Here is a 16,193-nt window from a genome sequence, read left to right on the forward strand (position 1 = left end):
AAAGAAGAAAGAAGAGAAAAACAGAATTAGTAAAACCAATGAAAGACAGAAAAGACAAAAAAGAATACCTATCATATAATCCACTTCTAGGTATTTATCCAAGAGAAAAGAAAGCATATGCTCATACCAAGCACATATATGTTCAGAACAGCTTTATCTGTAATAGTTAAAACTCAGAAACAATAAATGTATACACAAATTGGGGTAGATATGGGTGCCTGGGTGGCTCAGTGGGTTAAGCCGCTGCCTTCGGCTCAGGTCATGATCTCAGGGTCCTGGGATTGAGTCCCGCATCGGGCTCTCTGCTCAGCAGGGAGCCTGCTTCCTCCTCTCTCTCTCTGCCTGCCTCTCTGCCTACTTGTGATCTCTCTCTGTCAAATAAATAAATAAAATCTTATTTAAAAAATTGGGGTAGATATATGCAATGCAATATTACTATTAGTGATACAAATCTGGGGTCAATAAATCATCCTGCCTATTATATGTTTTTGTACAGCCCATGAGGAAAAAAATGCCATTTACATTTTTAAAATGTATAATTAAAGAAAAAATCAAGAGGAACATTATATTTAATGAAAAATAAAAATTCTATGAAATTCAAATTTCAGTGTCTGTAAAGTTTTATTGGAATATAGGCATGCTCATTTATTTCCATACTATCTATGGCTGCTTCTGTTCTTCAATGGCAGAGTTGGGTTGTTGCAACAGAGACCACATGGCCCACAAAACCTGTAATACTTACTATTTAGCCCTTATAAAAAATTGCGTAAGACACTGCTAAACTAATGTTTAATTTTCAAAGTTGAAATTTGACTCTCACTCTCTGCAGATAATATAATACTTTATGTGGAAAACCCAAAAGACTCCACTCTAAAACTGCTAGAACTTGTACAGGAATTCAGTAAAGTGTCAGGATATAAAATCAATCTACAGAAATCAGTGGCATTTCTATACACCAACAGCAAGACAGAAGAAAGACAAATTAAGGAATTGATCGAATTTACAATTGCACCCAAAACCATAAGATACCTAGGAATAAACCTAACCAAAGAGGCAAAGAATCTATACTCAGAAAACTATAAAGTACTCATGAAAGAAATTGAGGAAGACACAAAGAAATGGAAAAGCATTCCATGCTCATGGACTGGAAGAATAAATATTGTGAAAATATCTATGTACCTAAAGCAATCTACATATTGATTGCAATCCCTATCAAAATACCATCAACTTTTTTCAAAGAAATGGAACAAATAATCCTAAAATTTATATGGAACCGGAAAAGACCCTAAATAGCCAAAGGAATGTTGAAAAAGAAAGCCAAAGTTGGTGGCATCACAATTCCAGACTTCAAGCTCTATTACAAAGCTATGATCATCAAGACAGTATGGGACTGGCACAAAAACAGACACAAAGATCAGTGGAACAGAATAGAGAGCCCAGAAATAGACCCTCAACCCTATGGTCAACTAATCTGCAACAAAGCAGGAAGGAAATATTCAATGGATAAAAGAGTCTCTTCAACAAATGGTGTTGGGAAAATTGGACAGCCACATGCAGAAGAATGAAACTGGACCATTTCCTTACACCACACACAAAAATAGACTTAAATGGATGAAAGACCTCAATGTGAGATAGGAATCCATCAAAATCCTTGAGGAGCATACAGGTAACAGCCTCTTCAGCCTCAGCTGCAGGTTCCTAGAAACATCGCCAAAAGCAAGAGAAGCAAGGGCAAAAATGAATTACTGGGATTCATCAAGATCAAAAGCTTTTGCACAGCAAAGGAAACAGTTAACAAAACCAAAAGACAACTGACAGAATGGGAGAAGATATATGCAAACAGCATATCAGATAAAGTGCTAATATCCAAAATCTATAAAGAACTTATCAAACTCAACACCCAAAGGACATATAATCCAATCAAGAAATGGGCAGAGGACACGAACAGACAGTTCTGCAAAGAAGACATCCAGATGGTCAACAAACACATGAAAAAGTGCTCCACATCACTCAGCATCAGGGAAATACAAATTAAAACCACAATGAGATACTACCTTGCACCAGTCAGAATGGCTAAAGTTAACAAGTCAGGAAACAAAAGATGTTGGCAAGGATGTGGAAAAAGGAGAAGCCTCCTACATTGTTGGTGGGAATGCAAGCTGGTGGAGCCCCTCTGGAAAACAGTATGGAGATTCCTCAAAAAAACTGAAAATAGAGCTACTCTACAATGCAGCAATTGAACTACTGGGTATTTACCCTAAAGATACAAATGTAGTGATCCAAAAGGGCACGTGCACCCAAATGTTTCTAGCAGGAATGTCCACAATAGCCAAACTATGGAAAGAATCTATATGGAAAGATGTCCATCAACAGATGAATGGATAAAGAAGTGGCATATTTATACAATGGAATACTATGCAGCCATCAAAAGAAATGAAATCTTGCCATTTGCAACAATGTGGATGAAACTAGAGGGTATTATGCTGAACAAAATAAGTCCATCAGAAAAAGACAATTATTATATGATCTCCCTGATATGAGGAATTTGAAAGGCAGAGTGGGGGTTTGGGGGTAGGAAAGGAAAAAATGAAACAAGAAAGGATCAGGAAGGAGACAAACCATAAGAAACTCTTAATCTCACAAAACAAACTGAGGGTTGCTGGGGGAAGGGGAGGAGAGGGGAGGGAGGCTATGGAGAGGGTGGTTGGGTTATGGATATTGGGGAGGGTATGTGTTATGGTGAGTGCTGTGAAGTGTGTAAACCAGACAATTCACAGACCTGTACAAATAATACATATATGTTAATAAAAATAATAATAAAAAATTAACAAAGTTGAAATTTATAATTAGCTAAGTGTCTATCTCAAAAAGTTAAGCACATCAGAATAAACCCATAAAAATAGAAGGAAAAAATAGTAAATGTGAGAGCAGCAAGTAATAAAATAGAAAAGTGGTGACCTGGGTGGCTCAGTCAGTTAAGCATCCAACTCTTGGTTTCAGATTGGTCAGGATCTCAGGGCCGTGAGATCAAGCCCTGCATGAGGCTCTGGGCTTGACTTGAGGCCTACTTGAGATTCTTTCTTCATCCCTCTCCCTCCCTTTCTGCTCCTCCCTAACTCGTGCTTTCTCTTTCTCTAAAATAAATAAATAGAATCTTTAAAAAATAATAATAAATAATAATAAAATAGAAAATGGATTCACAAGAGAAAAAAATGAACAAGGATTGTTTCTTTTCAAGGAATAATAAAATTGATTAACCACTGGCAAGACTTGTCCCACCTAATAAAGAGAAGTCACAAATAATATCAGGAATGAAAGGCTACAAACACTATAGCTATTAAATAATAAAATGATACTATAAACAATTTTATGACAATAACTCAAAATTTAGATGAAATGGAAATTTTTTCATAGGGAAAAATATAATTTACTAAAACTTACTGAAGAAGAAATACAAAATCTGTGTTGTTCTATAACCGATCAATAAATTGAATCAATAGTTGAAAATCTTCAAAAAAGTCCAGACATCCAATGGCTTTACTAATAAGATCTTTGAAAATTCAAGAAAGATATAATTCTACTCTTTTACAAACTTACCCAGACTACAGAAAAATAAAAAACACACAGAATTGTTCTATGAAAGCTGACATAACCTTAATTACCTGATCAATTGACAAGGACAACACAGAAAGGAGAATAATAACCACAGATGTGACAACTATATACAAATACCATCAAACAAAATCTAGAATTATAGAAAATGTAAGAGAAGTTTTGTTTATTCCTGGATTGTAATGTTGTTTTAACCTTGAAAAATCAATCGCTATATTTAACTATATTAACAGACTGAAGGAGCTGCATCATATCAATGAATACAGAAAAAGCATATAACAAAAGTTAACATCCATTCCTGATGAAATGAACTAAAACAACCTCTTAGCAAAGAATGAAAACAGATGGGAACTCCCTTGATATTTAAAAATTATCTCAAAAAAGTCTACAATTCATATTAATGATAAAATGATTCCCTTCCAGATCAGGTCCAAGACCAGGGGACCTACAATCACCATTGCCAGTTGGCACTGACCTGGAGGTCAGTCAACAAGGACAGTGAGACAAAAAAAAAGAAAAGTTATAAAGACTGAAAAGAGAGACACAAAACTGTTATTTGCAATCGATGTGAATGAAATACCTAGAAATTAGAATCTACAGATCAACTGTCAGAATTAATAACAGTTTAAGCAACGTTGCTGGATTCTTAATACATAGAAATCAACTGTATTTCTATAATGCTAGCAACAAATCAAAATGAAACGATTTAAAAGAAAATAACATTTACAGAAACATTTTAAAAAGTAACATGTAGGGGTGCCTGCATGGCTCAGACCACTGAGCATCTGATTCTTGATTTCAGCTCAGGCCATTATCTCAGGGTCCTGAGATAGATCCCCACGTCATGCTCCACGTTGAGCATGGAGTCTGTTTAAGATTCTCTCTCTCTCTGCCCCCTGTCCTCCCCCTACTCATGCTTTCTCTATATCAAATAAATAATAAATTAATTACTTAATTTAATCATATAAAAAGTAGCATGTAGTCAGGAATAAATCTTTTTTATAAAAGATATACAAAACCACTAGGGCAAAATTGTTTTAATAAATGCAGCCATAAGGAAAAGCATGTTATTGAACTCTCAACCACAAAACATACTTGAAAATCAAACAAGGGAATTAGTGATCTCATTGCAAACGGGATAATCTAGAGAATTAGAAGTTACCAAAGGAAAGAGTGAGGAAAAACCGTAGGTTTTTCATTAAAATGTGTCCAATATATTAAAAGCCTTTTCAGGGCGCCTGGGTGGCTCAGTGGTTAGGCCTCTGCCTTCGGCTCAGGTCATGATCTCAGGGTCCTGGGATCGAGCCCTGAATCAGGCTCTGTGCTCAGCAAGGAGCCTTCTTCCCCCTCTCTCTCTCTGCCTGCCTCTCTGCCTACTGGTGATCTCTGTCAAATAAATAAATAAAATCTTTAAAAATAGCAATAATAAAAAAAAAAAACCCTTTTCAAATAAGAAAAATATGATCATCCAGTTAGTTCTTCTGACATCACTTACATTTTCAAAAAATTTTAGCAGTATTTTAAAGCCCAAATTACCTTATGTTCTGCCGTTCTTGATCAACATATCTTATTTGTGATGCAAGCATTGTTTTGTGAACCTTAATTTCTTCGATTCGTTCTTCCATAGCTGTGTGTAACTGCTGTTTTCTTTTTTCCAGAGAAAGTACTTCTTCTGCCTTACTGTGAAGCATTTCTCGAGTACGTTTAACTTCAAGTTTTAAAAGATTATCTTCTATCATCAAATCCTATCAACATAACAAAATTGTCAGATACTTAAATTATTACTGTTATACACAAACAAAAATGCTTTCTTCTATTGCCACAAAAGTCAAACTTGAAAATACAACTTTTTCTAATTTGACCACTGACCAAGATAACTAGGATTAAATTTAGATTGCTCTCAGTGATAACTCTTGGTTTTTCTTCATATTTAAGAAACGGATTTATTCCAAGTCTTATTATAATTCAATTTGAAATTTAAGTTTTACTTAAAAAAAAAAAGGAAGATTCCCAAAATCTTACAATACAGGAAATACATACATATATATATATATGTATGTATGTATGTATGTATATATATATATATATTCCTATGGATGAAAATTTTTATATTCTAAACTAAATCTCACAAAATAACATGTAAATAAATTTCTATTCTAAACAATTCAGTCATGGATAGAGTACTGACAGAAGAGTACACAAATAAATCACTTTTCAGAATAGAAAGCCCAGGAATAAACACTCCAGAACATAAGACTTTATTATTTCAAAACACAGCTTTGCAGTTGGAGAAAAGATTAGATCCCTACATCTCAAATGTACTAAAAAGATATTCCAGATTAATGAAGAATTTACTGTAAGAGATAATACCAATGCAGTTACTGAAATATTAAACATTTGTTTGATTTTTAGTATGACAAAGAAGTTTCTAAGTATAAAAATTATTTAGGGAAAAAGTAATTGATGTTAAAAAAAGTTTTTAATGTCAAAAATCTAAATAAAAATTTAAAGATAAATGGAAAAAATATTGATAATGACAATATTTTTACATATGAAGGTCTTTTGCAAAGCAAAAGATATATTTAAAAATATAAAACTTCTAATGGAAATATGGGCCAAGATAATAAACTAGAAATCCAAAAAAGAAAGATCATGGAATATAACATACATTTTTTTGAGAGGAAGAGAGCACACAGAAGTGGGGGTGGGGGTGGGGAGGGGGGCACAGAGGGAGAGGGAGAGAAAGAATCCTAAGTAGGCTCCATGCTCAGTGCAGAGTCCACATCCCACAACTCTGAGATCACAACCGGAACCAAAACCAAAAGTCAGACACACTTAACCCACTAAGCCACCCAGCCACACCTAAACATTTTTATTTAAACATAAATATTTTAAATTTTATGTTTAAACATCACGTTGTCACCAACTTAAAAAATATAGACTAATACAATGAAATACCATGTTTGCTCATCAAATTGACAACAATTTTATGAATTACAATATCCACACCTACTGATGATGAGTAAAATAGAACGCTCACACACTGCTGTGGGACTATTAGATGAACCCTCTAGAAGACAGTTTGGCTTGAAAATTAGTCTGGGGGCACCTGGGTGGCTCAATCAGTTGAGGGCCCAACTCTTGGGTTTCGGCTTGGGTCATAATTTCAGGGTCATGAGATCAAGCCCTGTGTGGAGCTTCCTACTCAGTGCAGAGTCTGCTTGGGAATCTCTCTTTCTCCCTCTGCCCCTCCCCTTGTTCATGCGAGCACTCTCTCACTCTAAAATAAAATGAAATCTTTTTTTAAAAAAATAGTTTTAAGACACTGAAAATATTCCTTCTTTTTGAACTGCAATTACATAGTTAGAAATTTCTCCTAACTCACTGAACAATTATACAACGACATATATGCACAGTATATGATAGTACTATATTTTCTTTAAGTGGGCTCCATACCCAAAGTGGAGCTCAAACTCATGACCCTAAGAACAAGTTGCATTCCACTGACTGAACCAGCCAGGTCCACCTGATAGTACCACTTAGAATAACCACACATTGGAAATAAACACATATCCAGAAAACAGGATATGGTTTAATGTCATGGAAACTCACATGCAATAAACTGTAGGAAGACTTTAAAAATAATTGTTAAAGAATACTTAATGTTTAATATTTAATGTTTGCCAACATACATGGAAATAGATAATATATTTAAAATTTCTTTAAATAATATATATAAAGTCAATTTTCTTCAAAAGACTAGAAGGAAATACTATAACTTTAACACTTTATCTTGTATACAGTGATTATAGTGAGTTATTTTCATCTTTATAGTTTGGTATATTTTTTAAATTTTCTATAATTAGCATTAAAATGTGTTTTTTAATATTACATACACATACGATTTACTGCACCTGTTTCAAAGCTCTGGTTTTATTAAGTTCTTTCTCTGATCTGTCATTGAAAAGGTTTAGTTCATTTATCTTGGTCATGAGGAACTGTTTTTCATCACAATTTTTACTATTTGACTTCTTGATAAAGTAAAGATCATTCTATAAAAAGGGAAAAGAGGTACATAAATATATATTTTAAAATAACATTAAATAAACATATCTTACATTAAATTATGTTCCATCAAATATTTATAATAATTGGATCTTATATCTCATACTTCATGCTCTAATGTTTCTAATATAATACACGTGAATATTCACATAGAAACATATTCCTTTTTATCACCTATTGATTTTTTGGATTTGGTTTTGTTTCAATAATTCTGCAAAATATTATGTATAGTTCAACCCAAATTATTGGGTGATTGCCAGTTATGGGGAGAAATATGAAGAGGAAGCCAAGCATCAGTTCAGTATACAGCTTACCTTTTGAAGTTCCTTACTTGATTCAACCCAAGTCACAGAAGGCAAAAACCTTCAGTCTAAAAAAGCATAGGGTTTTGGTTCCCAGTACAAGTTCTAGAATCAGATGGCCTTAATTACACATTAGTTATCTGACCCTGGTGGGCAACCTACTCTTCCTTAGTTTCCTCATTTCTAAAATGGAAATGGCAGTACCTACCTGCCTGGGCTGCTGTGAGGATTAGAGATGTTACTGTCAAAGAGTATCTACAACAGTGTTTGACACACAGAAGTGCCATGAATTTTTATTATTACTTAATTACATGTATAGTTATGTATTGCTAGCGAGAAATGCTAGAAAAGTTCTAATTCCATCAGATGTGTAAGTGTGTCACACAGATCCATCAGATATCAGGTTCCTAGCTTTATAACAGCCTCCATCTCCCTAGTCACCCAGACCTTGGAACAAGGTTTGTGCTCATAATCCCCTCTGGGAACCTAAAGCAAAAACTTTCTAGTTCCAAGACGTAGTTCTGTTCCTCTCTCTCCCTCTTTTACTCTCTTTCTCTCTGCCTCCTGCCTATGCCTCTCTCATCGCCTGTATTTCTCTTAGGTATGAAGCGAATTGCATTGCAGCAAGACTGCAAGAAGAGGAAATCTTTTTGCGTGTATGATTTCCTAAAATCACACATAAAAGATGTGATTTCATAAAATTGACTTTTAGAATGAAAAAAAATTTAACTTAAGGTGATTTTCAACCAGAAGGAATTAGTTTCTATTATTCAAAATATGAGATGGAATAGCATGGAAGAGGTAATACAGAATGGCTTCACAATCTCATGGTACTAATGAGAAGAGCAGACCTTCATTAGAAGGTTAACTAGCTTTAATATCTTAAAAACGTCACTTGCATTTCTTGTAATTTATTTATCTCTCTAATAGGCATTAATAAAGAGATAAATAAATTACATTTAATGCTAGCATTAAAGAGAGAGGCATTAAGTACTATATAGCTGTATAATGGACAGAGCCCAAGTAGCTAAAAGGCAAAACACTAGAACTATTCCTACACAGCAAAACAGATACCATTCACAGCAGAGTCAAGAAATGTGCTTGCATGCAAATGTCACCCTCCTATCATTCAGCAGCATTCATATTCTTATCTTATTCTATGTAATTAAAACAATACCATTTATCGAACACCCCCTAAAAGCACTGTGTTAAGATACACATTGCTTCTAATTCTCCCAAATACTCTAAAATAATATCAAATATTTTCTTTCATTTAATAGATGAGTTAACTAGGGCTCAGTTAACTGGGGCTCAGAAAAGTTGAAATAGTAGTACTGAAATAAACTTTATACTCACAACCACTTGTTTTTGATTCCAAAATACATGTTCTTTTCCACAAAGTTAAGGAAACGGTTTTTAAACATTTCATCAGGAAACAAACTACTCCAAACCATAATTTTGTCATCTTAAATTTTTTTAAAAAAATTATTTTAAAAAGTAAGAGCTCCCTTTCACCCTTGCAGTCCTGAAGGAATTCAGGGCAATCCTTCTTATAACCACTAGAGGACACCGATCACAAGCCTTTCAAAATGTAAATGACACTCCTCTATCTTTTGGGGTTATTCCATTCAGGTCCGTGAGCTCCTTTACTTACTCTCAGTTGAACTTTAAAATACGATTTATATTACACAGGCTCCCCTAACATAGGATTTATATGACTATAAACAGTAAAATACCGAAAGATGAAGAACATTTTTATCTTATTAACAAAATAGAATCATTCAAAAAATTGTAAGTAAAAAAATGAATAACAATAGATGACCCATAATGGTCATTTCAAAGATAAAGGGCAATCAAGATATTCTGGCAAAAACATAATAGAAATAAAATTTATCAATGCTTTAAACCATGTACTGTTTAAGAGTATTTTGAAGTCCAGTGGGCTAGGCATCAAATCCTAGCACTCCATGTACTAGCTGTGTACAGCTTGGTTACATGTGTAACCATGGACAAGTTACTTGATTTGTGACACGAGTATTAATATCTCCCTCACAAGACAATGATAAAGATTAAATGAGATAAAATACTAGAAGCATATAATATACTTAACATATAGTAAATGCATAATCAATGGTAATGCTATATTCTCATAGTCAGTATAGAAACATGAACATTAGTTCATACATTTGTTATATATGCAAGTAGCTTGGCAATCATCCTATCCAAACATGGTCTTAGAACCATGTTGACTTAAAACAGAATAACTAATGACTGGGATATTTGAAGCATTAAAAGTATTTTGGTTAAGTTACATGAAGTTTCTTGATCTGTGTTTCCAAAAGGCCAAATGTAGATTTTTTCTCTTCCAAAATCTTTTTAAGTTCAACAATTTTTGTTTCAAGGGCTTTTTTTTCTTCTGAATTAATTTCTCCTTTTAACCGTGACATTCGGCGTTCCACTTGTTGAATGTAAAAATCCTGTTGCATTTTTTAAAAAACAGATAATAAGAAATAGACAGTTAAAACCATTTCTATAAATGTAAAAACACAATAAACACTTTCTTAAAGTTTAGTCTTATGTGTCATCATTTATTAAAGTCACTTTAATTCATCAGTAATTTATAGTGTAAAATCCTTCTTAGCTCTAAGCAGAGAAATAGCAAACCATTCCTCAACAATCTAGTGCATGATAATGACATAAAAGTAGGTAATCTTCTGAAAATATAAGAAGTCAGCTAGGAGGATATTCACCATACTACTAGGATGAAACCTCAGTAAAACCACTGGATTTATACAGACATGGATTTTTGAGGACCCATTTTCTAAGGGATACAAAAAAAGGTCATAAATTGTTAGCCATGGATGGCTCAAATATGGTGAACTTCCAATGAATTATTTTTAAAAGAATACTTCAGCATCTGTAATTTTGAGAAACTAATACATTAGATAAGGAAATTGAGATGTAGAGAGGGATGATATTAAAGAATTAACATGAGACAAAATATATAAATGAAACATATAAGTGAAAACTTCCAAAGTGCTTTTAAACTATTAGTTTACGGGCAGGGGTAGGGAAGCCCATGTTTGCATGACTAAGACTCAACATACAGTTTTTCCAGGTTTCAGATATCTCACTCCTTGTTTTGTTTTACTCCAGGCCCAATTGGCCCAGGTTCTTCTAAAGCATGGTTGTTTCTCACTAGAATTGTCTATCCTCTCACCTGTTCATTTCAGATCAAGAAAAAAATAGCTTTTAAGGCTCCCTTACCTTACTGCTGACCAAACATGATATCCCACTTCAACATTTGTCTATCGCTCCAAGAATGCCTTAAAAATCTTTGCTTTTTCAGGACACTATGGTATCTTAACCATCACAACTATAACAAATCAATATGGAGACATTCATAAGATTAATATCTACCTGACTGTACATAATTTCTTGCTGCTTCAAGGTTTCAAAATCCAGTTTATGTAACTGATGGTTGAGGTGCTTTAGAGAGGACCGAGTTCCTTCGATTTCTGATACAACAGCTTTTTCTTTCATTGTCTCAGTCTGTAATTCCTGAACTTTCTTAAATAGCACCTCTTTCACTATGTTCAACTGAACTTCCACTTCCTGGTGATAAGAATAATAGTGATCAATGAAATTATAGTAGCTTAAAATCTTTTATTTTATGAACATTATAATTTCAGGGGTCATAAGTTAACCCCCGCCAACATTTTTTAGCCTTTAAGAATATAAGAATGCCCTTCCCACAATTTCAACAAATCTCCAACATTTCTTATAGTCTACTCTCTTCCAGTACCTTGATCTGTCATCTTAATTCTATACCATGTCACCCTGACCTTAGAACTTGGCCATTCCACTGGTTTCCTTAGAAAATAAAATATATCAGAGACACACAACTTTCAAGTTCACAGAATTTGCTGAAGTCTTGAGGTTGTTACAGGAAAGAAATCGTATCATGCAATCTCCCACCTTCTTCTGGGCACTATCCAGTGGTGAGCAGGTAAATGTTTATCCACCAGTTTTCCAAAGGATGGGAGGTTAGGGGGAAGAAGCTGATTTTTCATTGTATAAATATTCCCACTATGGCCAATTTCAAACCACTAACATGATTCCGTTAAATGCAGAGTTGGGAGGAGAGGCAGTAGCAAACCATTACATAGCATTTCCACTATACAGATATAATAAATGTAAGTAATCTTAAGAGCATAAATAAATAATAGTAAAGTCTAGTAAAATAATTTTGAAGTGATGAGTGTTGAGTACTTATTTTACTTCATTTTGAATGTTATATATTTAATTATAAGTCTAAATAACTTAATTTTTAATAGTAGCTATGTTAGCAGCTGACTTGCAAAATTCCAGGAAATTCAACTATCATTCGTTTTGAGCTGGTAAGTGCTGGTCCCAACATGCTACTGACACTACCCTTTATTCACACCTTGTCTCCAGTTGGCCTCCCTACATGTGCAGCCTTCTAGGAAACAGAAACCAGTCCCCCATTCCCACTCCTCATTTCTTAAGAGGCAGATCTGTCTTGAACTCAGGGTTTCATGACCATGTGTTCTAGGCTTCAAATAGATCTCCCATGCCAAGCAAGATCTGTTGAAAGTTATCATTTTAAATGTTGAAATATTTCCCTCTGTGGTCTTACACCCAGATAAGCCTATTTCCTTTTGGCAACAAATGACCCTCAACATGAAAAAAAAAAAAAAAAAAAATCTGTGACTGGCACATTTAAATTTTGACAAATTAAAAAACAATATAATCTTAAGAATGCTTTTTTATATATAATGGACAATTTTCATTTGTTTTAAGACCTTCTCAAAGACTGTCTGGCAGTTTTAAAGTCAGCGCTTGGTAGTATAACAGAGTACACTTCCAAAACTATAGGTTAGGATTTTTCCAAACAAAAACCAACAGCTACAAAAACCAAGATTATGAATAAAATGCTGCTATACATGCTGCCATAATAAACTGCAGCACACATGCTGCCAATCCCATTTTTTCTAATTAAGCTAATTTCTTCAAAAATGTCACCAGTTTTTAATGTCATCATCAAAAGGTCTACTTTATATGGATTTCAGTCTTTATAGACTTCTAATAAGTTCTAATACTGTCCTATTACATGTGCTACAAGAACTCATGCCTTAGGGGGAAAAAACCAACTTTTTAAAAATAATGTGATTTATACTCATATACCACTCAAGTCGTGACTTCATTATTAAGGGATTTTAAACATTGAACAGCACACTGAAGAAGCTTGATTCCATCCAAATATAAGTGAAACCATACTTGATATTTAGCAAATGGAGGATATTGCCATGATATTACTCAGAAAAAGAGTAAAAGCAAGAAGTAGTATAAAGTGTCAGACAACGGAAGTCACTTCAAAGTTTTCAAAGAGGAAATGATGAACCAGCCTTTTCCAGTTCCTCAAAAATTGGCCTAAATGTTACCAAGATGCCAAAGACATTCCAACAGAGTTAATAGAGTAGAACACTTAAGAGTCCATTTACCTATAAATGGTGCCAGACCATCAGAGATAACAAATGATAAAGAAATACAGGGAAGGAATGTAGACCATTGGGGCAAATTCGATCACAAAGAAAGGAAAGAAGAAAGAAAGAAAGAAAGAAAGAAAGAAAGAAAGAAAGAAAGAAAGAAAGAAAGAAAGAAAGAAAGAAGGGAAAAGGAAGGAAGGAAGGAAGGAAGGAAGGAAGGAAGGAAGGAAGGAAGGAAGGAAGGAAGGAAGAAAACGAACAGTAAGGGTAGAAATCAATTTTAAAATATGGGCATTTTTCAAGGTACCTCCGCAATATAAGAGCATATATAAGAATGGCAAGCGGAGACACACCAGGCATTGGGAAGGCACAAGATTACAGGTAGAGGGCTACTTGTGAAAGAAGATATCCAAGTCAAATGTCGAAAGTGAAGCAAAAGGAGAAAGAGAAGCTTTAAGATAGAAGGCCAGAAAAATCCTTGGAAGCCACACACAAAGAGGGTTCCAACAACTCAAAATTTTGATAACAAATGTGATCACACCAGAAAGCAGAGCCTCTTAAAAGACCTCCTACTCCCTGACTGCAAGAGTCTAATTCACTATTGCAAGATTCACTGTGACTCTTAAGAACTAAAACTAAACTTTACCTTTACATTTTTTTCCTCCTCCCTTAGCATATCTTCCAAATTGGTAGCTTTCTCTTCTACAGACATTGTTTTCTCAGTTATCTGCTTTAATTTTTTTCTCACAATCTGATTATGATTTTTAATTTTCTGTAACCTAGAGAGAGTTTAAGAGGAAAGACAGAAAACATATCTAAAAAGTAATACAAACAAGAAACAGTTTATCCTAAGATTTCTTCATATAACTTGAAGGTGTCTTTTGCCATAAACGTATTCATTACCTGTAAACCTTATATATTTATTAAACATATATTTAATAGATCATAAAAATATTGTTCCTAAGCCTTTACAAAGAAAAACCCAGAAAAAACTTTTTTTCAAGTTTTATCATTTAGCAGCTATCAGTTTACAATTATTAACAAGAGCTTAAATATTTGATAATTTTTCTAGAAGTAGTCAAGAACTAGGGTGCCTGAGTGGTTCAGACATTTAATGTCCAACTCTTGATTTCAGATCCAGGTGTGATGTGAGGGTCATGAGATTGAGCCCTGCATCTTGTCCCTCTCCTTTGGCTCCTCCCTCTACTTGTTCTCTCTCTTTCTCTCCAATAAAAAAATAAAATCTTAAAAAAATAGAAGTAGTCAAGAACCGAAAACATATTTAAATGTCTTTTTTCTTACCTTGCTGTTTCTTCATGAATGTCCTTCTTTATTTTGGAAATATTTCTCCTTATACCTTCTAAATCACTGGAACTTCTATTCACAGTGGCTTTTAAAGAATCCAGCTATTCATTAGTTAACAGACAGAAATTAAATTTTTATTCTACATCTTATAAATTAATTTCATTTTTGAGAAGTTCTATTCTGAACATGTTGGTTTTTAACCTATATCACAACCATAAATACAGTGGCCATGTTGCTGTAAAATGTATTAACAGCTTTTCTTTTTGATTTGATATGATATTCTGGATGGCTTATAGCACGATACCGGCAAATTACAGACTCTACATAGATGTATTAAAGGTACATAGAGCAAAAGCATCACAGTATTGGATTTTGGCAATGATTTCTTGGATATGATAGGCAACAAAAGAAAAAAAGACAAACTGTACTTCATCAAAATTTAAAACTTCTGTGCATCAAAAGACAGTATCAACATAGTTAAAAAGCAGTCCAAAAATGTAGAAAATACTTGCAAATCATATACCTGATAAGGGATTAATATCTAGAATATGTAGATTATTTCTAAAACTCATCACCACCACCACCAAAAAAAACAATATATACAAAAAAATATATACTGTCTGATTTCATGTGTATGAAGTACTTAGAGTAGTCTCATAGAGAGAGAAAGTAGAATGGTAGTTACTAGGAGCTGGGCAGAGGGGTAGAATGGGGAGTTAGAGTTTAATTAGTATGTAGTTTCAGTTTTACAAGAAAAGAGTTACAGAGATTAATGGTGGTGATGGTTGCATAACACTGGGAATTTAATACCACTGAACTGTATGCTTGAAAATGATTCAGATGGTAAACTGTATGCTATGTGTACTTTATCTCAAATTTTTAAAAATACGTTATTGATTTATTTGGGAGACAGAGTGAGAAAGAGAACATGAGCAGGCAGAAGGACAGAGGGAGAAGCAGATTCCCCACTGAGCAGGGAGCTCAATGCAGGGCTTGATCCCAATACTATGGGATCATGTTCTGAGCTGAAGGCAGACATTTAACTGACTGAGCTACCCAGCTGCCCCTACTTCATCTCAATTTTAAAATTTAGAGAAAAGAAATGAAGTACTGATGCATGCTACGACATGGATAAACCTTGAAAACATCATGTAAATAAAAGAATTTATGTGAAATGTCCAAAATAGGCAAATCCATAGAGACAGAAAGTAGATTAACAGTTGCCAGAAAAAAAAAAACTGTTGCCAGGGCTGGGCTGGAGGAGGGAAGTAGAATGATTTTTAATGGGTAAGGGTTTGTTTTTTTTTTTTGAAAGACAAAGATAGCCTAAAATTAGATAGTGGAGATGGTTGCATATTCTATGTAATATTAAAAACCAGTGAATTATATATTTTAATTT

General features: G+C 33.9%; 1 protein-coding gene across 1 annotated transcript in view; it reads right to left on the minus strand.

Annotated features, from left to right (window-relative positions):
* Positions 1-16,193, minus strand: part of CCDC39 (coiled-coil domain 39 molecular ruler complex subunit) — a 51,852-nt gene that overhangs the window by 13,945 nt on the left and 21,714 nt on the right. Inside the window, exons 8-13 of the mRNA XM_082744667.1 lie at positions 14,792-14,895; positions 14,136-14,268; positions 11,400-11,594; positions 10,292-10,456; positions 7,527-7,664; positions 5,149-5,357 (exon numbers count right to left, since the gene is read on the minus strand). Coding sequence (XP_082600793.1) covers positions 5,149-5,357; positions 7,527-7,664; positions 10,292-10,456; positions 11,400-11,594; positions 14,136-14,268; positions 14,792-14,895 — 944 coding nt within the window. The remainder of the gene's footprint in view (positions 1-5,148; positions 5,358-7,526; positions 7,665-10,291; positions 10,457-11,399; positions 11,595-14,135; positions 14,269-14,791; positions 14,896-16,193) is intronic.

This window comes from Mustela nivalis (assembly GCF_964662115.1).
Source record: "Mustela nivalis genome assembly, chromosome: 1".
Classification (NCBI taxonomy): Eukaryota; Metazoa; Chordata; class Mammalia; order Carnivora; family Mustelidae; genus Mustela; species Mustela nivalis.